This window comes from Sturnira hondurensis, unplaced genomic scaffold (genome assembly GCF_014824575.4).
Source record: "Sturnira hondurensis isolate 20B ecotype Veracruz unplaced genomic scaffold, ASM1482457v3 Scaffold0007222, whole genome shotgun sequence".
NCBI classification, from domain to species: domain Eukaryota; kingdom Metazoa; phylum Chordata; class Mammalia; order Chiroptera; family Phyllostomidae; genus Sturnira; species Sturnira hondurensis.
The window spans coordinates 2490843-2515786 of record NW_028079853.1 but is presented as its reverse complement, the minus strand read 5'-3'; the positions used below and the strand labels follow the sequence as shown (position 1 = coordinate 2515786).

The 24944-nt window shown below is 39.1% G+C and overlaps 1 protein-coding gene across 1 annotated transcript in view; it reads left to right on the top strand.

The window, feature by feature from the left end:
- The window catches only part of STXBP5L (syntaxin binding protein 5L), a 340069-nt gene extending 315692 nt beyond the window's left edge, over positions 1-24377 (top strand). The window contains exons 26-30 of the mRNA XM_037051540.1: positions 8873-9233; positions 11042-11207; positions 15424-15535; positions 23109-23329; positions 23904-24377. Coding sequence (XP_036907435.1) covers positions 8873-9233; positions 11042-11207; positions 15424-15535; positions 23109-23329; positions 23904-23945 — 902 coding nt within the window. The 3' untranslated portion in view covers positions 23946-24377. The remainder of the gene's footprint in view (positions 1-8872; positions 9234-11041; positions 11208-15423; positions 15536-23108; positions 23330-23903) is intronic.
- The last annotated feature ends 567 nt before the right edge of the window (positions 24378-24944 follow it).

Here is a 24944-nt window from a genome sequence, read left to right as displayed (position 1 = left end):
GACAGAAGGGCCATGTCCACTGACCCTGTACTACATATCTAGTTTTTAAGGAAATATGCACAGTTCTTTTAGTCCTTAGCCTACTTTTTAGTGAAATAAAGAATTGGTTTTTTGAAAAGATATCCAATTGACAAACCTTTATCTAGACTTAGAAGAAATGAGAGAAAACTCAAATAAAATCAAAAATGAAAGATGAGCCATTGCTGGATAACCTAGAAGAAATGAATAAATTCCTAGAAACATACAACCTACTAAAACTGAATCATGAAGAAATAGAAGCTCTGAACAGACCTGTAACTAATAAGAGATTGAATCAGTAATCAAAAACCCCTTAACAAAAAACCCCACTTCTTCTTTAAGGAACCTTTTCACATAAATTTATCTTGGTTATCTTGAGAATAAATTTTAATCAATGATATGGAAATTTGAAATGCACTAAATCATTGGATTTTAAAGTGGGAAAACCTAGGCATTATCCATTCTGATAGTGATCACTGTAGTCTGAATCTGAGTCACTTGGAGGGTTTGTTACAGCACAGATCGTCGGGTGCCACCCTTGGAGTTTCTAATTCAGTAGTTCTGGGCTTTTTTAATGAGCTCCCAGGTGATACTGACCAAAATAGTGCAACTTCACAGGCTAGGATGAAAAAACCTACAGTTCTTACCTCTTGTATAGGGAAGAACCCAGTCATTCCTCCTTCTGTGTCTCTCCTATGTGTCACACTATTACCTTTTATTTTCACACTGCTGCATTGACAACGCTACTTAACACCAGAGCTATGGAAGGTTTTTGGGTTGTTTTTTTTTGCCACAACAAGAAATTCGCTGCAACAAGAGATTCTCTGCAACACTCTGGGTGCCCTACGATTTTACTCAGTTCTGATGCTGGAGATGGCATCAGATCCCACAGGTTAAGGGCTCAGTCCCACAAGACTGTCCCCTGGACCCCCTCCAGAGACCAGTCGCAAATCAAGGTTGTTACTACCTGTGCTTCAGCTATAAATGTGAGGCCATAACCCCCTCCTTGGCTCACAGAAGTGGCTACAGTGGCTCACAGAAGTCAAAAACTTGTTTACTTAGTCTGTCCAGTTTATTGTGAAAGGATCTATCTAGGTGACCATCCAGATAGAAGAGATGCAGAGGATAAAGTATTTGGGAAGGACACAGAGTTCTCATGCCCTCTTCCGCACTTTCACCTTTTCACCAACCAGGAAGCTCTCCAAAACCCCTCCTTTGGGGATTTTATGTAGGCTTCATTACAGGAATAATTAATTAAATCTTTGACCACTGATGATTGAACTCAATCTCTGGTCCCTCTCCCTTAGCCAACCCTCTAATCATGTGGTTGGTTCCCCTGGCAATTAGACCCCATCCTAATGTGAAGGCCAAAGGTCATCTCTTTAATATAACAAAAGACGATGGTGTTGCTGTCATCTGGAAATTACAAGGGTTTTAAGAGCTCCGTGCCAGAACAGGTGATAAAGACGAAACAAATAGTAAATCACAATGTTGCATATGCATATTCGGTTTAATCAAGATAAATTTAATTCTACTTACTTTATTTCTATACCTTTGTAGCTAAATATGGGCAGAGAAAATATATAACCATGCTAACAGTCTCATTTTGAAATAAATCATCAATAACCTTAAGTGGGCTCCTGTGTTGCTAAAGTCATACTTTAGTGATCTTGTTCTCTCTCCCACCCTCTTGAACAACCATTGCAATTTTCTCCACTCTCCTCAACTCTCCAGTACCTCCTCTGCTGTTTTCAATCTCAGCTAGTAATGATATGTCCTCTTTCACTGAGAAAACTGAAAGAGTAAGATAAGAATTTCAACAGCAGCCATCACCACATCTGCAAGCCTGCCTTATCTCCATGGTCTCTACATTCTTTCCTATTATTATGACTAAACTATGTAGGCTCCTAAATGGGTCATCTTCTACTTGTGTACACAAGATTCTGCCCCCTTCACCTACTCAAGAAAGTCAACCTAGCAATTTTTTTCTTTTTATAATTATATTATTATATTTATATTATTATACATAATTGTATAATATAATTATAATATGTATTTCTATTAGATCAACATACAAACATGCTGTTACTTCTCCCATTAAAAGAGAAAAACCCTCTCTCAAATCTATTCACCAATAATCCCCCATTTTTATCTTTAATCACTGCTTTATCTTCAATGCAAAATTCCTTGCAATGGTTTTTATAACCAGTATTTCTAGTTTTATTCTCCCATTGTGTCTTGAGTCCATTGTGATCAAATTTTCTGCCATACCAATCAACAAAAATCTCTAGGTTATCACTAACCATACTGCTAAATCCAGTGGTCAATTCTCAGGCAATATCTTGGCATATCAATAACATAATACACAATTAAGCATTGTCCCTGCCTTTAAACATTTCACTTGGATTCCAGAACACTTTATTTTTCTAGTTTTCTTCCTATATTTCTAGCCATTCTATCTTAGTTTTCTTTGCTGTTTCCTCCTCAGTTCACTAGCTTAAAATATCAGATTGCCCAAAGACAGTCTTTGAACTTTTTCTACTTTTTCTTTTTGTTGTCAAACTTGTTTGTTCCTTTTATAGATATCTGAGCTTTTTAGGAATACTTACTTATTTTTTATATTTTTATTTATTTATTTTTAGACAGAGGGGAGGGGAAAGAGAGAGGGAGAAAAACATCAATGTGTGGTTGCCTCTTGTTGCACCCCCTACTGGGGACCTGGCCCACGACCCAGGCATGTGCCCTGACTGGGAATTGAAACAGCAACCCTTTGATTCCCAGGCCGGCACTCAATCCACTGAGCCACACCAACCAGAGCTCTATTTTCTATTTATATTTAAGCTTTAGATTACAGGTGGTAAACACAAGGTCCTTGGGCCAAATCTGGCCCCCCACCTTGTTTTATCCAGCCTGGCATCTTTTTTCTACCCAGCAGCAGCCCCAGGCTCCTTGCCCCTAGTTAAGGAGTAGTTACATTTATACAGTCCTAAAATACATTTGGCCCTTTGAAGGCAACCATAAGGCTGATGTGGCCCCTGGAGAAAATGAGTTTGACACCCTGCCCTAGATGAAATCAGCCAGTCTCACGACTTTAATGCCATTTATAATCTTATGGGTCATATATTTCCATTTATAGGTGGCCCTATCCCCAAATTCCTGACATAAATATCCACTTAGTTGACATCCAATGGATACTTAATAATCATCTTAAACTCAATATATCCAAGATTGAGTTTCTGATACACTTTTCTTTCTCCTATAGTATTTCCCACAGTATTTATTTATGGCAATTCCATCATTCTGACTTCTCAAGTGAAAAACAGAATCACCCTTCATCACTATGTTTCTTTCCCCCTTTAAATCCAAGTTATTAGCAAATTCTGTTGGTTTGACCTTTATAATCTACTCAGATTCTAATCATTTCTCACTACCTGTTACCAAACTGGTTGGAACAAGCCTCTCTCCATTTCCAACCTGGATTATCGTGCTAACCTCTTAATTGCTCTTCCTTCTTCCAACCTCAACTCCCCATAGGATATGCCCAGCAGGAAGAGTGATCCCATTAAATGAAAATTAGGTTATATCACTCTACTCTCAAAGTCCTGTCCTCTCAAATTCAGTAAAAGTCTGTCTTTACTCTGTCCTACAAGAACCTGCGTGACCTAACTCCATATTATCTCTCTCTCCTTATTTCCTATGAGTCTGCCCTCACTGCTCTAGAAAGTCAAGATCTGTTAAATGTTTTAGATTGTACTTTACTTGCAAGACAAAGTTAGGTGGCCAGTTTCATTGCTGCTGATAGAAAACATGAGACTCCAATGTCAGAGATGGAGGATAATCACAGTAACCAGAATATCAGCATCTTGTTCTGGTTTCCTGTGCTGCCTAATTCCCACAGTATGGTGCTTTCTCTTCTGTATTAGTCCACTCAGGGTCCCGTAACACAATACCACAGACTAGGTGCTTAAACAACAGAAATTTTGTGTATTTTTTCACACTCCTGGAGACTAGAAGTCCCAAATCAATGTGCCAGCACTGTTGGTAACTGGGGAGAGCTCTGTTCTAGAGTTGCAGATGGCTTCCTTCTCAATGTGCTCATATGGCCTTTCTCCTGGGTGCCCACAGAGAGGAAGAGAGAGCTCTCTTGTGTCTCTTCTTTTAAAGATACTAATTCTATCACATCAGGTCCTCACCTTTATGCCTTCATTTAACCTTAATTATTTCCTTAGAAGCCCCATCTCCAAATGCATCCACACTGGCAGTTAGGCCTTTTGTATGTGAATTTGGGGAGGGAGAGAGATAAACATTTAGTCAATAACATCTTCTACTCTATTCAAAATTTAATCACATCTTGCCCTGGCTGGTGTAGCTCAGTGGATTGAACACGGTCTGCGAACTAAGGGGTCACCAGTTCGATTCCCAGTCAGGGCACATGCCTGGGTTGCGGGCCAGGTCTCCAGAGGGGCACAAGAGAGGCAACCACACAGTGATGTTTCTCTCCCTCTCTTTCTCCCTCCATTCCTTCTCTCTAAAAATAGATAAATAAAATATTTAAAATAAATAAATTTAATTTAATTTAATTTAATCATATCCTTTTCCAAGTATTCCTATACCTTTTCTGCTTTATTTTTAGTACTTATTACTACTTAATATCTCACATATGTTAATATATAATATATATTATATATGATCTCATATCTTGCATATTAATATATCATATATACACATATGTTTATCATATGTATTATCTGTATTATAGAAAGTATGTTCTGTTAAGGTAGGAGGTTGTCTTTTTTTATTCACTGTTATATCCTTTGTGCCTAAAACAGAGCTAGAATATACAGTTAGTTCTCAGTAAATATTTGTTGATTAAATGAGGGTTGTATGTAGTAGGGAAGGCTGATTATTTGGAAAACTAAAGTCAGGTACACTTCTAGACTGTGAGACCTCCTTTAAGAGGGAAATCCTAGTGAATTGGGTAGTCAATTATTTACTGTAGACTAAATTGTTAGGATTTATAGAAGCCCTTAAATTTAAGTTTATTTTGTAATGAAGTGTAATTCTGAAAAAATAGATATTGTAATTTGGATTTGCTTAAGTTTTCTTTTTTAATATATTTTATTGATTATGCCATTACAGTTGTCCCATTCCCCCCTTCATTCCCCTCCACCCTGCACACCCCCACACCCCCATTCCCTGCTTTAGTTCATGTCCATGCTTCACAAATGCTTTAGCTTCTACATTTCCCATACTATTCTTGCCCTTCCCCTGTCTATTTTCTACCTACTGTCTATGCTACTTATTCTCTGTACCTTCTCCCCTCTTCTCCTCCTCCCACTCCCCTGTTGCTAACCCTCCATGTGATCTCCATTTCTGTGGTTCTGCTCCTGATCTAGCTGTCCTCTTAGTTTGCTTTTTTTTTAGGTGTGGTTGTTAATAATTGTGATTTTTCTGTCCTTTCACTGTTCATATTTTTTTATCTTCCTTTTCTTAGATAAGTCCCTTTAACATTTCATATAATAAGAGCATGGTGATGATGAACTCCTTGAACTTAACCTTATCTGAGAAGCACTTTATCTGCCCTTCCATTCTAAGTGAAAGCTTTCCTGGATAGAGCAATCTTGGATGTAGGTCTTTGGATTTCATGACTTGGAATACTTCTTGCCAGCCCCTTCTTACCTGGAAGGTCTCTTTTGAGAAGTCAGCTGACAGTCTGATGGGAGCTCCTTTGTAGGTGACTGTCCCCTTATCTCTTGCTGCTTTTAGGATTCTGTCCTTCATTTTAATCTTGGGTGATGTAATTATGATGTACCTTGGTGTGTGTCTCCGTGGGTCCACTTTCTTTGGGACTCTCTGAGCTTCTTGGATTTTCTGGAAGTCTATTTCCTTTGCCAGATTGAGGAAGTTCTCCTTTATTATTTGTTCAAATAAGTTTTCCACTTGTTGCTCTTCCTATTGCCTTTCTGGTACCCCTATAATTCGGATGTTGGAATGTTTAAAGATGTCCTGGAGGTTCCTAAGCCTCTCCTCATTTTTTTGAACTCTTGTTTTTTTATTCTTTTCTAGTTGGATGTTTCTTTCTTCCTTCTGGTCCACTCCATTAATTTGAGTCCCAGTTTCCTTTCCATCACTATTGGTTCACTGTGCATTTTGCTTCATTTCATTTAGTTTAGCCTTCATTTGTTCCTCTAATTTGTGACTAAAATCAACCAGTTCTGTGAGCATCCTGATCACCAGTGTTTTGAACTGTGCATCTGATAGGTTGGCTATCTCTTTGTCACTTAGAAGGATTGACTCTGGGGCTTTGAGTTGGTCTTCTGCTTGAGTCATAATGTTTTGGTCTGTTCGTGCCAGTTATGTATGAGGGGTGAAAGCTTAGGTGTTCACCGGGGTGGGTCAATCCAGTTGCTGGTTTGTGACTGGAGGCAGGGTCAGAAAGGAGCAATGGCATTCATTCCACTCTCTCTCAGATTTTGGTCCCCTCTGTTGCTTCCCACAAGCAAATTAGGCCCTTCTGGTGCTGGTTCCTGAGTAGATGGGCTTGTGTACATTCTAGGACCCTGTGGGTCTCTCCAACAAACTCTCCTGTGAGACTGGGAGCCCCTCCCTGCACCTCAACCTCCGAAAGTTTTTTTAATCAGTGCTTTTAGGCTTTATTTTCCATTGCTGGGGCCCTGGGTTGTGCTGTCTGTCTCACTGTCTGTTTTTTCACCTGGTTTATCTGCGCATTAATGTGTGACCCTGGTCAGCCTTGTACCCTCACTGGGTCTGCTTGTTGCCACCCCACACCTGGGATCTGCTAATCGCTGCCTGCATGCCTGGGTCAGTCTGGCAGCCACTGCTTTTCCCTGCCACAACCCCTCTCCGCTGGTCACCAACTCCACCCCTCTTACCGGTCTGGAAGAATGGTTTGTTGTTGTTGGACTTCCATACAGTTCAATTTCCTGTCTATTTTGGTTGTGTTTTTGTTTCTAAATCTCTGTTGTCCTTAACTTTGGTTGTGCAAGGAGGTACAGTATTCCCACCTATGCCTCCATCTTGGCCGGAAGTCTCTTTTTTTTTTTTTTGTTAGGAAAGAATAAAGGCAGAGTCACCAAGATCAATAATACATGGTTAGGAAAACTTAACACCCTCTAAAAACCTAATGAACAGAATATAAACAAACCCTTTTCACCACAAATTAGGAAACAAAGCAGCTGTTTTGGCAAGAGCAGCTTATTAAGAAATTGTCATTTTGATGCTGACAGCTTGTAAGTGTCAGGTATAAGTAAAATGGATTAAAAATGTAAGTTTCTTATCTCTTTAACCTACTTTAGGCTATCTCTAAATTGAAGATGCTGAGATATACTTAGAAAAGTTTTCTCTCGGCAGGTAGTTATAGAAATATGATTTTATAGAAGGGTCAATTCTAGATTAGTTCTAATGAAATCATTCATCATAGCTATTGGCATTATTTTTTCTTCATGGGAGTCTGGGGAGCTGGCTTCCTTCTACCTCGATCCTCAGACCAAAGCACCTAAACCTCTGTTCTCTTATCCTCTTCAGTTACCTTGCAAAACATCTACAGGCCACAAATTCTGGTTTTAAAGTAAGATGTTAAATCATCTAAACATGTTATTTGGAGTTGATAAATTTTAAGTACTTCGAGTTATAAAGTACTTTCTAAATAGAATGTATTTTTATATATCACCCTTTCCTTTTCATGTCTCTGTCACATACACACTCTTGCAGCCTATTAGCCTGATTAACCTTCTTACTCTCACTACATGATGTCAAAGGACAAAGGCAAAATAAAGGCTGCCAGGGCGTTGCTTAAGGGGGAATCTGGAAATGTCCAAAGGCAAATCTGTTCCAAGTTACCTCCTAAGCTTCATAGTCCTGTCTTTTGGGACTGGTAAAAATCACCCATAGGTAGTAATCTGGCAGGGATATTCAACCTTCGAGAATGCAGGTGAGTACATCTCTTTTCAGTATAAAGGTGGGTTAGCGTGCCCAAGAGCCAAAGGTAGTTTATTTGTTTTGCTCTTTATAATCAAAATTGCTAGCCTGAATGCTAGCTGGTAAAAGTTCATGACATTTATTCTGAGTGCTCATTTTCAGAAGAAGAAAAAAAGCATTTTCTAGTTAATGAGTCTATGAAATAAGTGGAATCAGATGGTGTGATTATTTTTTCAGTGGAAGTTATTTCAATAAATGAAAATTATACTTTTTTGTCCTGGCCAGTGTAGCTCAGTTGTTTAGAAAATTGTCCCATAAACTGAAAGGTCTCAGGTCAGGGCACATGCCCGGGTTGTAGGTTCTGTCCCTGGTCAGGGCATGTGAGAGAGGCAACCAATTGATGTTTCTTGCTCACACTGATATTTCTTTCCCACTTTTCCCCTCTTTCTAAAATCAGTAAGCATGTCCTTGGGTGAGGATAAAAAGGACTATACATTTTCTAAAATTTGCTTTTTAAAAAAGGGTTTTAAAGGAAACTATATAGTATAAAGAAGGAACACTGGATTAAGAATCAGGAAACCCAAGTTCTAGTCTAGACTCAGCCACTAACTTGCTATGTAACCTGACCCAAGTCTCATCATCTTTGGGTGTCTCCATTTTCTTATTAATAGAATGAGAGCATTTGACAAGTTGATGTCTTAGGCTCCTGGTAGAACTAACATTCTATAATTCCAAATTATTGTAACTGATAAATTCACAAATCTACTTATTTATGTATATTACTGCTGTGCTTATTACTGCAATGTTATGATATATGAATATAAATTATCATAATAGAAAATATTTTTGCCCATAAGAAATAACAGCTCTTTTAGAAAGAAATGCACATGCCAATGATATGAAATTGTTTTCATAGGTACATTCCTGTCACTGAAAGGAGCTGTGCTAACATTCTCCTGTATGGATCGAACTGGTGGACTAATGCAACCGTCATATGAAGTTTGGAGGGACCCAAACAACATAGATGAAAATGAGAAATCTTGGAGAAGGAAATTGGTCATGAACTGTCCCTCTCTGTCACAAGAAATAGGAGATCATCAGTATACAATAATCTGCTCAGAAAAACAAGCCAAAGTTTACTCACTGCCTTCTCAGACTTGCCTTTATGTTCATAACATCACCGAGACATCTTTTCTACTGCAAGCAGATGTGGTGGTCATGTGTAACAGTGCCTGCTTGGCATGCTTTTGTGCCAATGGGCATATCATGATAATGAGGTACTTGCCTTCTCTATAAATTATCTGTTAATTACAGCAGTGCCAATAAGGTACAATTCTGAAAAGTATGTGTATAATGTGAAAGACATTATCCAGAAGCAACCCGAGATCCTTGTTTCTTATATTTTTTAATGTTTTATTGTTCTACAATTTGAGAAAAGTTTAGGTTTTTTATTTTACCCTTTAGCTAAAAATGCTTTGCATTGTGAGTAACATATATTTTAACTGGCGTTAAGGAATCTAAGAAAAGAGTGATGTTTTCCAATCTTTCACACATTCATTCAGCAAACATTTATTGAGAGTATGTTATCTCCCAGAAGCTATGCTAGGCACTGGAAATACAAAGATGAATAAACTATAAGGAAAATAAATGAAATGTTACTTTTATGAGGTTTCATAGTTCACACAAGAATTTTACATACAGAATTTAATTTGATCCTGATAGCTTCTCTAGGACATGGAAAATAGATTTGCATCCTCCATTTTACATATGTTAATAAATTAACCTCTTTCCACCATCATGCATTAACTTGACTGAATCTATCGTGGGTGTCTACTTAACTGGGTTTGTTTTGTACTCATATCCTAAGGAGCTTATATACTTGAAATGTTATGAAATGCCATAACATATACTTTTTAACATTTTTCATTCTAAGTCTTTGAAGTCTAGTATATAATTTACACTTACAAAACATCTCAAGTCAGATGAGCCATATGTCAGCTGCTCACTAGACACGTGTGACTCATGGTTACTGCATTGGACAGCACAGTGCTAGAACCTCATGAAAAGCTCATTCCAACAGCACATATTTCAGGTCCCATTGTATAGGTAAGGTTCTAGGGTTTAAATTGTAATCATAAGCTACTTTGATATAAGAAATTAGCACTATTTTTTCAAGGTGCTGATTTTATGATCTGGAATAATTTCAAATCATTGTGCATACTGGAATTAGTAGGATGATTCCAAAGTTTGAGATATAATTAAAAGTCTATTTTTCTACTTTTGGCATGAGAGGTATGATTTAAAAGCAATGAGACTGGTTTTCTTCAGTAGTTTGTTAAACTGGCTCTAATGACAGTATCCAAAGGGACAGTCTGATGGATTTAAGCAAAATCATTGGCTACAACATTGGGATAAGCACATAGCCATTTGGTAAGACACTGGAGATTGGGGAAATTCATTTGGATGTGCAAATTCTCATCTCTTATTTAAAACTTCTCTTCTTCCCTTTCAGCCCTGGCTGTGCTTATTTATTAATCATGCCTTCAGTGCAGGTGCCCTAAGTCATTGGTAATTTTTCATTTCCTGTGTGTAGAGGGGTAAAGGAAAGGGAAACAAGGGCCCTCCATCCCCTAGCACAGTGAACTGGTCCTACTCCATGTCTCCATCAGTGCATTACCTCCTCAGACTCTGGAATTTTGCCTTAAAAGACCCAGTATGCAATTGGGCACTTTCTAACAGTGGTGTTTCTATCATAATTAGATTATAACCGTATCATAGAAACCTGTGAAAAGCTGCAAAAAGTATCCTGAAATTGCTGGCCACGGCATTTAGTCATTCTTCAAGAACATTTGCTAAATATCTAGATGGATTAAGACAGAAGAACTGTGCTCATGCTTTTTGTGTATATGATTTTATGTGAAAGTCAGTTTATTAACTCTGAGGCTTCAAGAGATTAAAAAGAAACAACCATAAAATAGTGATATCAACATAACTTTTTCTCTGAGGATTTGCAAATTTTATACAGAGAAATTAAAAGCTTCCAACAATTTGAATATGAAATATGGATTTGCTTTTCTCCATGCAGCCTACCCAGTCTCCGCCCAATGTTGGATGTTAATTACCTGCCACTGACAGATATGCGGATAGCACGGACATTCTGTTTCACCAACGAAGGACAGGCATTGTACCTCGTCTCTCCGACTGAAATTCAGCGGTTAACATATAGCCAAGAGATGTGTGATAATCTACAGGTAGGTCATGCCATTTATGAAAAATAACTGGAACAGCTATAAAAAAAAAAGAGAATGTAAGCCAGGCAGTGAAAGACAAATACCATATGATCTCACCTTTAACAGGAATCTAAACAACAAAACAAACAAGCAAGCAAAATATGACCAATGACACTCAAATACGGAACAGGCTGACAGGGTCCAGAGGGGAGAGAGGAGAGAATCATAGGGGAAAAGGGGATGGACTCACATGAATAAGTATAAAGGAGACATGGACAATAATTAAGGTGGGGAGCGGAAATGGGAGGGAGGTGTGGAGCACTAAGCAGGGCAGGGCTGGGAATATAAAACAAAACTGTACTTGAATAAGAATTTAATCAATTAATTAATTAATTAAAAAGAAAAAAAAGAGAATGAGAGATATCCAAAAGCCAAAGTATTATTTGACCACACAATAAATATGCTTTTCTAGAATATATCTGAATATTACATTCATCACTGAACCTAAACAAGTTCTAGTACAATTCTAAGTATATGTAGAAAAAAACAAGAAAGAGAGGAAAATGTGAAGATTATGCATATTAATGGTTAATTTTTATTCATTGTATTTTGTTTTGTTTTGTTTTTTTTGCCTGCGGAGAATTCTCTGAATGATTATAAACCCTCCTTCCCGGGCAGACAATATGTATGCACACACAAAAACTTTGCTTACAATTCAGGGAGCTCTTGGACTTTTTTTTGAAGAAAACAATATAGTTAAGAGCCATATAAAATAAACACATATTTATTCTGTGGGTTAGAATTGGGCATTTGGGCATTTGAATTTCATCATAACAGATAAGCAGAGCCCAGAAACAGAATAAATATAAAAACCTATGTAATCTTGGGCAAGTAAAAGTGCTTACAAAATTTTTGAAAATATCTTAGAAATTCTACTGATTCAGTCCCCTCACTTTACAAATAATAATCCATCCATTATAACACAGAGGTTAAGGGTATAAGCTCTGAACTATTTAAATTGTATTTTACCCACTTGTATAACTTGGGGTATTTTACTTAACCTATCTGAATGCTGTACCTTAGAGCATTATTGTGAGAATTAAGGAAGAATTCATATAAAGCACTGAGCACAGTCTCTGGAATATAGTAAGTTTTAAAAATAAATATTAATAAATACTATTATCATTATTCAACAAATACTTACTGAGTTTTTACTGTTTGCCTGGTACTTGTAAGCTCTAGGAATAAAATAATAAACAAGATACAATCCCTATCTTCAAACATAGAGGGAGAGAGAAGCAAACTGACAACTGCAATTCTCTCTGGAGATGCTGTCTATACGTGGCCATGCCAGTTTGGGGAGACGTGTAAGAGGGGGCACCCAGGCTAAGGAACAGAGGGAGGGGCTAGTTAGAAAGGATTATGAAGGGGGAATAGGAGTTACCCATGGGAATGGATGGCTGGGGATGGAAATGGTAAATTTATTCTTTTTTAAAAAGATTTTATGTATTTATTTTTAGAGAGGGGGGAAAGAGGGAGAAGAGAGGGAAACAGAGATGGTTGCCTTTTGCTCACTCCCAACATGGGACCTGGCCAACAATGCAAGCATGTGCTCCTGATGAGAGTCACACCTGTGACCTTTGGTTAGTAGGATGATGCCCAACCCCCTGAGCCGCAGCAGTCAGGGCCATCATGATACTCTTGACTAAGTATTGCCATGCAAAAGCCCAGAAGTTTGGGAAACTGCCAACAAAGTTCAGAATTGGGAATCGAAAAGAGTAGAGGGACGGTGCTGGAGAATTAGTCAAGAATAGAGCTTGAAGCGCCTTGTAAGCTCCTTAAGGAATGTGGCATTTATCCCAAGGGCAACATGAAGTCATTTAAAAGACTTGGCAAATTCAGCCCAGGCTGGTGTGGCTCAGTGGGTTGAGCATCATCCCATGGGGCAAAAGGTGCCTGTTTGATTCCTGTGGTCAGGGCACGTGCCTGGGTTATGGGTGGTGGTTGGGGGCCTGTGGGAGGCAATCAATCCATGTGTCTCTTTCACATCACTGTTTCTCTCCCTCTCTTTCTTCTTTCCCCTCTCTCTAAAAATAAATAAATAAAATCTTCAAAAGGTTTAGCGAATTTGTTTGTTGAAATTCACATTCTGATTGCAGTATAGTAATTGGTATTGAGGAATTAAGACTGAAGATAGAGAGAACAATTAGGAGGCTTTTTTAAAATAATTAATGCCCCAAATAACAGTGACTTAAAACACCGCAGCCAGCAGTGAGGGTGGAGAAAAGTTAGAAAATTCAATATGTTACAAGTATAATCAGTTGGATTGGAGGGTTATTAGAGGTAGGAGTGAGGGAAAGGGAGGAATTAATAACTGTTTCTAGGTTTCTGGCTTGGGGAACTAGTTAGATGGTATACTGCCACTACCATTCCCAAAGCGAAAGGATTAAGGAAGAGTGCTGGTCTGGGGAGCAGAGATGATGGGAGGTGATGGAGATGAAGTCATACTGCAAGTTCACAAGTAAACTGATATTAGGTCACAGATGTCCTGATTTCTGGTTGTAGTTCCTTTCTCCATATTGACGGTTCTTAAATTTTTATTGGCTTTAGAAAGACTTGGAGAACAAATTTAAAATATAGATAACCAGAGCATGTCTTTGTAGATTCTGGTTTGGTATGCATGGAATAAAGCCTGAGTACCAGCGTTTCAAACAAGATTTTTCTTCAGTTATTCTAAAGCATGCCAAATGTTGAAAACAATTGCACCTCGCCGGGTAGTGGCTTCCTATTTGACCCATTTAAATTATTTTGAGCCATTTAATAATTTTTAATTGATATAACAATAAATCCAACCTTTCTCTACACACCACCAAAGGCTTCCCATTTCACAGGGCAGTCCATGTTTGGTTTAGGAGACAGATTAGGAACACAGAGACTACAGTAATTGAAAAAGACCAAAAGTCTAGCTTGATAGTCATTGATCAGGTGAAAATTAACCCTAGAGTGAATATATTATCTTCCCTTGCTCTCTGAGTATAAAGGGAAGAAGAGCACAGAAAAATGAAAATTTTAGGATGTCAGTTATTAAAGAAGGCATGGAAAACAAGGAAAAAGAAATGCCAGAGACAGAACGGGGAGCAAAGCAAGAGTCACCAGCAATTTTCTGCTTGCTTGTGACTGGGAATATTCTTGTAGTTTCCAATGCCAGAACCAGCAGCTCAATTATAGGTATACATGAAACAAAACCTAACCAACAAGGAACTCTTCCAAGCTTGTGTAGGGAAGGAAAAACACCATCTTCCTCAAGCCTTCCAAGCTTTTGGCTGGGACTCCTGTAACAAAAAACAATTAACTAGGGAAAAGCATACAAATTTATTGAATGTAATTTTTACATGACATGGGAATCTTTGTAAGGAAATAAAAACCTGAAGAAGTGCTTACACCTGAGTGTTTTTATGCGAGGTTTAATGAGAAGTGGAAAGTCATGGAAAAAATATAATGGGACAAAAAAGGGAATAAACTAAGTGTAGTAAACTGGGGGAAAGAGAAAAAAATCACCGGGAAAATATGGAAAGCAAACTGTCTTTGTACATACAGGGAAGATCATGTGGTATTTGTCTTTTACCACCTGACTTATTTCACTTAGCATAGTGCTCTCCAGTTCCATCCATGCTGTCACGAAGGGTAAAATGAGCTCCTCCTTTCTGCTGCAGAGAATTCCATCATGTAAATGTACCACAGTTTTTTTTTTTATCTACTCATTAACTGGTGGGCACTTAGGTTGCTTACAGCACTTGGCTATTGTAAATTGTGCTGCTATGAACATTGGAGTACATAGGTTCTTTGAATTAGTGTTTCAGAATTCTTAGGGTATAGTCCCAGCAGTGGAATTACTGGGTCAAAAAGCAGTTCCATTTTTAGTTTTTTGATCAACAAAACAAGAAAGCAAAATATAAACAGAGACATTGAAATAAAGAACAAACTGACAGTAATCAGAGGAGAGGGGAGAGAGGGATAATGGAGGAAAATAGGGGATTGGCCATCCAAGGACATGTATAGAGGACACATGGACAAAGCCAAAGGAGGGTAGGATCGAGGGTAGGAGGCAGGGATGAGTGGAGCAAAAATGGAAACAACTGCACTTGAACAACAGTAAAAAAAAACCTGTCTTTTCACAATGTGCTCTAACAATCACAGTGTTTTCTTTTGATCTATTTATTTATTTTATTTGATACAGGACATGCTGGGAGATTTGTTTACTCCCATAGAAACACCAGAAGCTCAAAACAGAGGTTTTCTAAAGGGACTGTTTGGCGGAAGTGGACAGACATTTGATAGAGAAGAGCTCTGTAAGTAAACTCCTCATCATAAATTTGTATCACAAAACAGAAGACCTGTGTGTATGTGTGTAACTTAATGTAGTATGTGACTTCAAATTCTAGACTAGATTATTTTGCTTTTGAATAAAATTGATCACCTTGTATTAGGAAGTAGCATAACAAAAACAAAAAATAAAGTTCACTCAAATAATGAGTAAGCTAATAGATGTGTCATTTGCAGGTAGATCATGCCTGCAAGCATGGTAAAGACACTCAATAGCTAAAGTCTGGGGGAAAAAACACATGTTTGAATTGGTCTGCCTCTAACCACTGCTAAAAAACAGATTCTGTATTCAAAACACAAGGTTTGTCAGTGCTACAGAATGAATTACTTTTAATATCTACTAGTGAGACTCTGATGAACAATAATTGAAAAGCAGTAGAAAGATACTAGGGAACATTTTTAGAAAGAAATTAAAAATATTTTTTCCTCATACATTGTTTGTTAGTGGGATTGTAAATTTGTACAACCACTATGAAAAATAGTACAGATACTCCTTTTTAATTTTTTTAAAATAGAGCTGCCATATGACCTAGCAATTCCACTTCTGGGAGTTTATCAAACAAATAAACAAACAAACAGTACTTCAAAATATATATGCACCCTATATTCATCACAGTATCATTCACAGTAACCAAGATATGGAAGTAGCCCAGGTATCCATCCATAGAGAGATGATTGGGTAAAGATGTGAATCTATCTCACATCTTATTAGTTGTGATAATAAAGATGATAAAGATACTATATTAGTTGTGATGAATAAGATAATAACATGAATGTGATAATATATATCACATCTTATCAGTTAGCATATCCTGTCAATGTTAGTTTCAAATATATCACATAGGAATATTATTCAACCCCCCAAAAGAACATGTTGCCATTGGCAACAACATGGATGGACCTAGAGGGAATTATGCAAAGAGAAATAAGTCAGACAGAGAAATACAAATTCCATAATATTACTTACATGATTTTACTTATATGTAAAATCTAAAAACAAAACAAGTGAACAAACAAAATAAAAAAGGACCCATATATATAGGGAACAGGCTAATGGATTCCAAAAGGGAGGGAGGTTAACAAGGGTGGGGGAGGAAATGTTTTCCAAAATCCTCATCATTTGATCTTACCAATCAAAAAACTTTTCTCTTAAACTTTGTTTTAAATCTTTTTTTGAATATTTTATTTATTTATCTTTTAGAGAGGAAGGGAAGGAGAGGAGAGAAATATCAGTGTATGGTTGCCTCTCATGGGTCCCCTGCTGGGAACTGGCCTGCAACCCAGGCATGTGCCCTGACTGGGAATCGAACTGCGATTGGGTGGTTCGCAGGCCCGAGCTCAATCCACTGAGCTACACCAGCCAGAGCCTTTTCTCTTAAACTTTTGCCCATGCAAAAGATCTAGATACTTCCATACACAATATTCTTCAGCCATAAAAAAGGCATGAAACTTGATAATATGGGTGATGGAGGATAATATGCATGAACCTTGAAAACATCATGTTGAGTTAAAGAAAGAAGACCCAAAAAGGCCATATGTTGTATGATTGATTCCACTTATACAAAATGTCCAGAATGGGCAGATCCATAGGAGCAGAAAGTAAATTAGTAGTTGACAGGCACTGGCTCAGGAATGGAGTGGACAGCGACTGCTAATGGCCAGTGGAGTTTCTTTTGGGGCAATGAAATATTCTAAAATTAGGTAGTGTTGATAGCTGTACCACTCTGTGAACACACTAAAAACCACTAACTAAAAGGATAAATGTTATGATATATGAATTATATTCCAACAAGTCTCTTATTCTTAAAAAGTAGATCTAGATTCCATTCCTAATGTTACCTCTTTGGGAATGCTTACTAAATTTTTACCAAGACAGCTATTTTTCAATTTAAAATTTTTTATTTCATTAAAATTAAATGAAACTGAGCTTTGTAAGTGACAGGTAAAATTTTTGTCTGTTATAAAGTAAGTCTTGGGTAAACATTTGTGTGTTAATGTCCAGTGTGCACATACCCCATTCTCTCATATTTATACACACCCCCACGAGAGATTTAAAAGCAACAACTACAAAGGCCAATAGCTAGATAAACAGAGAACATTGGAATGAAGACCCAGGCTAAAATTTAGACCAAAGGACAGACCTGAGATTGGAACAGACACTAATGAGGGTTAAATATGAGTTCACATATATTGTGAGCTTCCCAATTTAGCAACATCAAGGATGCAATAATGGGGCTTCCTGTCAAAATGGCAGAGCAGGTAAATTCTCCTCACCTTCTCCCATGATCACATCAAAATTGCAACTAGATTATAGAACAACCACCATTGAGAACTGTCTGAGGACTAGCTGAACAGAATTCCTACAGCTAAGAATATAAAGAAGAAGCCACATTGAGACTGGTAGGAGGGGCAAAGACTCAGAATGGGCAAGTCCCACACTCACAGTGTGGTGAAGAATCTGGAAGGAATTGTCAGTCATGGAGGTCCCCTGAGGAGCCGGAGGTCTAGCCCCAGACTGGCCTCCCCAGCGCAGTTCTCCTGGAGCAGGAGAAAGAGTCCCCAGAACATCTGGGTATGAAGAGCAGTGGGGATTGCATCTGAGAAAGACAGGGGGCTACTGGAGACTAAGGAGAATCTCTTAAGGTGTTTGTACACAGACTCACTCACTCAAAAATTCGTAAGCTCTATGCTCCAGCACAGGGGTAACAGCTCAAAAAGCACCAGGGGCCTCGAGGAGGAACTAAATTCGTCTAATCTCAGGGTGAGGGCTGAAGGGGCAGGGGTCAGCAACTCTCTCCAGGAACAAAAGCACTCAGTACCTTGTTCTTTAGGGAGCTCCCCTCCCACCCACCAAATCTGTGCCCTCTATTAACCAACCAGGTTAACACTGCTCCCCCTGCCCTGGTGATTTCCTGAGACCCTGCCCCGCCCAACTCACCTGCTTGGCCCGAGCCTCTCCCACTGGCACCCCCATACAAGTGGCTGGCCTCAGATCATACTGCAGGCTTTCCCCAAATCTATCAAAGATCCAAAAATCTCAAACAAGCAGTGGCCGACTAAAAAAAAGTAAATAAAAACTTTTTTAATGAACAAGCAAATGTATAGATACAGAGAACAAATTGGCAATCGCCAGATGGGAGGCTGGGTGAAGAAGGTGAAGGGATTAAGAAGTACAAATGGCCAGTCATCAAGCTACTTATCAAAATAGCCACAGGGATGTGAAGTACAGAATGGAGTATATAGTCAAATAACATTTTAATAGCTATGTATGGTGTCAGATGGATACTAGATTTATCAGGATGATCACTCCATGAGGTTTATATACATGTCAAGTCACTACATTGTACCCTTGAAACTAATACAATATTGTACGTCAACTGTAATTAAAAAATAAAATAACCAAAAAATATAATTATGCCATATTGTATGGAATCCACACACACAGAAAAGGTTTATGGCAACAATATCTCTCACAGTTGCTTTTGTTTTGTAATAGTTTTTATTGATTATGCTGTTATAATTTTCCCCCCTGTATTCCCCCTACCCTGCTCCCCCAACCCTCCAGTATTCCCCGCTTTTAGTCCATGTCCATGGGTTGTACATATAAGTTCTTTGAGTCCTCTGTTTCCTATACCATTTTATTTTATTGATTATGCCATTACAGTTGTCCCATTTCCCCCACTTCATTCCCCTCCCACACCCTTCCCACCCACATTCCCCACCTTTAGTTCATGTCCTTGTGTTATAAGTTCTTTAGCTTCTACATTTCCCACACTACTCTTGCCCTCCCCCTATTTTCTCCCTACCTATACCATTTTTTATCTCTCCCCATCTACCTTATACCTACTAACTATGCTTCTTCTTCCCTGTACCTATTCCCCTCTATTCCTTCCTCCCCCCTCCCCACTGAAATCCCTCTGTATGATGTCCATTTCTTTTATTCTGTTCCTGTTCTGATCGTTTGCTTAGTTTTTGTTTCCATTGTTTTTCTTTTCTTATAGATTCATCTGTTGATAGTTGTGAGTTTGTTGTCATTTTACTATTCATATTTTTCATCTTCTTTTTCTTGGATAAGTCCCTTTAACATTTCATATAATTAGGGTTTGGTGATGATGGACTCCTTTAACTTGACCTTATCTGAGAAGTGCTTTATCTTCCCTTCCATTCTAAATGATAGCTTTGCTGGATAGAGGCATCTTGGATGTAGGTCCTTCCTTGCCTTTCATGATTTCAAATACTTCTTTCCAGCCCCTTCTTGCTTGAAAGGTTTCTTTTGAGAAATCAGCTGATGGTGTATTGGGAACTCCTTTGTAGGTAACTCTCTCCTTTCCGCTTGCCACTTTTAAGATTCCCTCTTTGTCTTTAATCTTGGGTAACTTAATGATGATGTGTCTTGGTGTATTCCTCTTTGGGTCCGACTTCTTTGGGACTCTCTGGGCTTCCTGGAAGTCTGTATTTCCTTCACCAGATTGGAGAAGTTTTCCTTCAATATTTGTTCAAATAAGTATTCAATTTCTTGCCATTCCTCTTCTCTTCTGGCACCCCTAGAATTTGGATATTGGAACATTTCAGGTTGTCCCAGAAGTTTGTAAGAGTCTCTTCACTTTTTCAAATTCTTGTTTTTTCATTTTAATTGGGATAGATGTTTTTTCTTTTTTAATGTATTTTATTGATTATGCCATTACAGTTGTTCCATTTCCCCTCCCTTAATTCCCCTCCACCCTGCACACCTCCTCCCCCACCATCCCCCCTTTAGTTTATGTCCATGTGTCGCAAGTTCTTTAGATTCTATATTTCCCCTACTATTCTTGCCCTCCCTCCTGTCTATTTTGTACCTACCATCTATGCTACTTATTCCCCCTTACCTTCTCCCCCCTTCTCCTCCTCCCACTCCCCTGTTGCTAACCCTTCTTGTGACCTCCATTTGTATGGTTCCGCTCTTGATCCAGCCATCCTCTTAGTTTGCTTTTGTTTTAGGTGTGGTTGTTAGTAACTGTGAGTTTGCTGTCCTTTCACTGTTCATATTTTTCATCTTCTTTTTCTTAGATAAGTCCCTTTAACATTTCATATAATAAGGGCTTGGTGATGATGAACTCCTTGAGTTTGACCTTATCTGAGAAGCACTTTATCTGTCCTTCCATACTAAATGAAAGCTTTGCTAGATAGAGCAATCTTGGTTCTAGGTCTTTGGATTTCATGACTTGGAATACTTCTTTCCAGCCCCTTCTTACCTGGAAGGTCTCTTTTGAGAAATCCGCTGACAGTCTGATGGGAACTTTTTTGTAGGTGACTGTCCCCTTATCTCTTGCTGCTTCTAGGATTCTCTCCTTCATTTAATCTTGGCTAATGTAATTATGATGTGCCTAGGTATGTTCCTCCTTGGGCCCAACTTCTTTGGGACTCTCTGAGCTTCCTGGATTTCCTGGAAGTCTATTACCTTCGCCAGATTGGGGAAGTTCTCCTTTATTATTTGTTCAAATAAGTTTTCCACTTGTTGCTCTTCCTCTTCCCCCTTCTGGTGCCCCTATAATTCGGATGTTGGAACGTTTAAAGATGTCCTGGAGGTTCTTAAGCCTCTCCTCATTTTTTTTTGAATTCTTGTTTCTTCATTCTTTTCCATTTGGTCATTTTTTTCTTCCTTCTGGCCCACTCCATTCATTTGAGTCCAAGTTTCCTTTCCATCACTATTGGTTTCCTGTGCATTTCCCTTCATTTCAATTAGTTTAGCCTTCATTTGTTCCTCTAATTTGTGACTAAAATCAACCAGTTCTGTGAGCATCCTGATCACCAGTGTTTTGAACTGTGCATCTGGTAGGTTGTCTATCTCTTGGTGGCTTAGAAATATAGGCTTTGGGACTTTGTGCTGTTCTTCATGAGCCATAATGTTTTGGTCTGTTTGCGCCTATTATGTATGAGGGGCGGAGCCTTAGGTGTTCACCAGGGCAGGGCGACCCAGTTGCTGGGTTGTGAGGCTGTATGTGGGGGTGCGTTCAGAGAAGGGCAATGGCGTTTGTTCTGCTCTGTCTCAGACTTCTGTCCCCTCTGCTGCTTCCCGCAAGCAAACCAGGCCCCCCTGGTGCTGGCTCCCAGGTGTGTGGGCCTGTGCACCCTCCAGGACCCTGTGTGTCTCTCCAAGAAACTCTCTGTGAGCCTGGGAGCTTCTCCTGGCACCTCAACCCCGAAAGTTTTTCCAGTTGGTGTTTTCAGGCTTTAATTCCCAGTGCTGGGGTCCTGTGTTACACAGTCTATCTCACTGTCCCTTTTTTCACCTGGTGTATCTGCGCATGAATGTGTGACTTCAGTCTGCAGCCGCCTTGCACCCCAACTGGGTCTACCTGTTGCCATCCCACACCTGGGATCTGCCAACCACCGCCCTCACACCTGGGTCGGTCTGGCCACTTTTTCCTGCACGAACCCGCTCTGCCAGCTGCTGACTCTGCCCCTCTTACCGGTCTGGCTGAATGGTCCATTGTTGTCGGACTTCCATACAGTTCAATTTTCTGTCTGTTTTGGTTGCGTTTTTGTTACTAAAATTATGTTGTCTTTAAACTTGGTTGTGCAAGGAGGCACAGAGTTTCCAGCTACGCCTCCATCTTGGCCGGAAGTTGGATGTTTATTTTTTCCTTTTATTCTCAATCATTGCTTTGAGTCCTCGTTGCCTTCCTATCACTGTTTGTTCCCTAAATATTTTGATTTATTTCATTTTGGTTCTTCTTCTTTTTTTTTCATTTTTTGACCAAGTTCAATCAGATCTGTGAGCATTTTTATTACCAGGGCTTTAAATTCTCCATCAGATAAGTTGGCGACCTCCTCCTTGCTTAGCTCTCATTCTGAGGCTCTACTCTGTTCTTTCATCTGGGCCATATTTCTTTGTCTTGATATGTTGATATGTTGTAAGGGGCGAGGCCTTAGGTATTGGCCAGGGCAGGGCAACCCTCCTTGCTGTCCTGCAGCACTGCCTGGTGGGGAGGGGCCAGAGAGCGAATGGCTGGCCTTCTCCTCTCTAGGGCACTTTTCAATAGACTCTCAGACTCCTCTGTGAGACTAGGAGTTTATTCTACCACCACAACCCCAGCTGTAACCCACAGCCACCTCTGAGTCCCCTTAAGCTGGGCAGGCCCAATGTCCCGGTGTTCCCTCCGTTTTTCTGAGTCCGCAGGCTGGGTCCACCACCTTCCAGGTCTGGTTGTTCCAATTGATTTTTTCCTGTAGTTCCTTGGTTGTTGGAGTTCTATGCAGTTTGATTTTCTGGGGCTTTTGGTTGCTTATTGATTTTAGATTGGCTGTTGTCCTTTTGGTTGTGCAAGGATGCTAAGGGTCTCTACCTATGCCTCCATCTTGGCTGGGAACTCTCACAGTCTCTTTTGTAGGTATTTTTCTTGGGTTGCTAATATCTCCAAATCTATGATAGGGTCAAAGATATGTCTTACTGGAGAATTATGGCAGTAGAATTTAATATAACTACTTCAGTGATAAACTTGACTATAACTATTTGAATGACTGACAAATGTTTTAAATTGGTATGGCTTGAATTCCCAGTTGGGGAAGCTTCAGCAGGAAAAGCGTCCCGCAGCCTAGCACAACACATTCCTGGGCCCGGTGGCATCGAAGGGGTGAAAGGCGCAGCCGGCGGGGTGATGGGAGAGCTGACTCGCGCACGGATCGCACTGGACGAGAGAGGGCAGAGGCTAGGAGAGCTGGAGGAGAAAACTGCGGGCATGATGACCAGTGCAGAAGCATTTTCCAAACATGCACATGAGGTAAACTGCCTAAAAAAATACAGACATCTTCATACAATAATAATTGGAAACATTTAGTCTCTGCACAAGAAAGTTTAAACAGAGATGCAGCTATAACATACTGTGCCAGAGGCAAGGTAACCTGAATCTCATTAAAGCATAAGTATTATCATCATTCCCCCAGCATTTGGGAGAAGAACACTTTTTAGAAAATACTATAACACACTGATACTTACTATCTTTGGGGATAACTCAAAAGCTCATGACCCGTTTGTGCTGATACATCGGATGCATCTTGCACCGTCATGTGCTAACCTGGTGCACCAGCAGACGTGCTTGCCCTGGAAGGTGTGAGGGACTTGACAGCTGAGAGCCACATGCTCCTTTGTGTCTCAGTCATTAAAAGTGACTTCCTGTCAGCTGAGTCTTTACAGCTTAATTTGTTTTTCTAAAAAACTTTTCCACTGATTTACAAAATTATGGACATTTTATAAAAGATACACTGAGATAATCATGATTAACTTGTTAGGAGCTTGTTTGATTAGCACTTTTGGAGATTTTTAAACATCTAATGGTGACTATTTTTTCTTTGCAGTTAATGCTGAAATATAAGGATAAGAAATGGTACCAGTTCTAAACTTCTAAAGAAGCTGGGGCTGCTCTGAGAAACCATGATTCAGGGAAACCAAACCTATTCCCAGCATCACTGTTCAACTGCTAGAAGCCAGTTTCTTCTACAAAATGTTCCATTACAGTCCATCTGAAGTTATCGTATGAGAGACTTATCAGAGACACTGTACAACCGAAAGTCTGGAACCCTGGTTAGAATCCCGAGGTATGGCTGAGTCTGCCTTTTCCCACGTGGAATGGAGGTATCATCTTGGCATGTCATTTGCTAAGGATTTATATTTAGGGAACTACGGGGAGTTCTTCTGATTTGAAAAAACCCTGTACAAACAAAAGCATTAATGCACTTAATGAAAAAAACCTTTGCATGATAAATTAACATCCTAAGAGGAAAAGAAAAAAAGCATGTTGTGATAGAAGAAAAAAAGATTAATGGTAAACTATTTTTATAAAATGGGCCACACCTCACAGTTTTAAAAATTTGCATTAGAAATTATCAGTGCATTTCAAGTACATTTGTCATACCCATCTGAAAAGGAAAAGAAAACAAAACCAAATTTTCTTCTCATCTATAACTTTAATTATACTAAAACATTTTCAAATTCTGATGGCAAAAGTCTGACTGACATTCCTCTCACTCCTTAGTATCAGACATCATTCACATTCTCAGTCATATCCAAGTATTGGTGGTACAGTAAATCATTTCTAACACATTTATTTACATTTCTGTCACTTTCAGGACAAGTTGCTATTTTTAGTCACAAACCATGCAGGGTTGGGACACCTCGAAGCATTTTTTCAGCCTAGTTTTGCTCTCTGCAAGGGAGTTGACTGACAGGTTTGGGGAAACTAGATTACAAGAACAATGCAGTTAGCTTTGAGAACTGATTTCACACACTCTGGTTTGTTTCCAAAGTGATACACTTTTAATGCTCCATTTGTATCCTTGTCTGCCGGTTACACAGTATATTACTGTTCAAACCCAGTGGGGTCTTCAATCCAAAGGTGC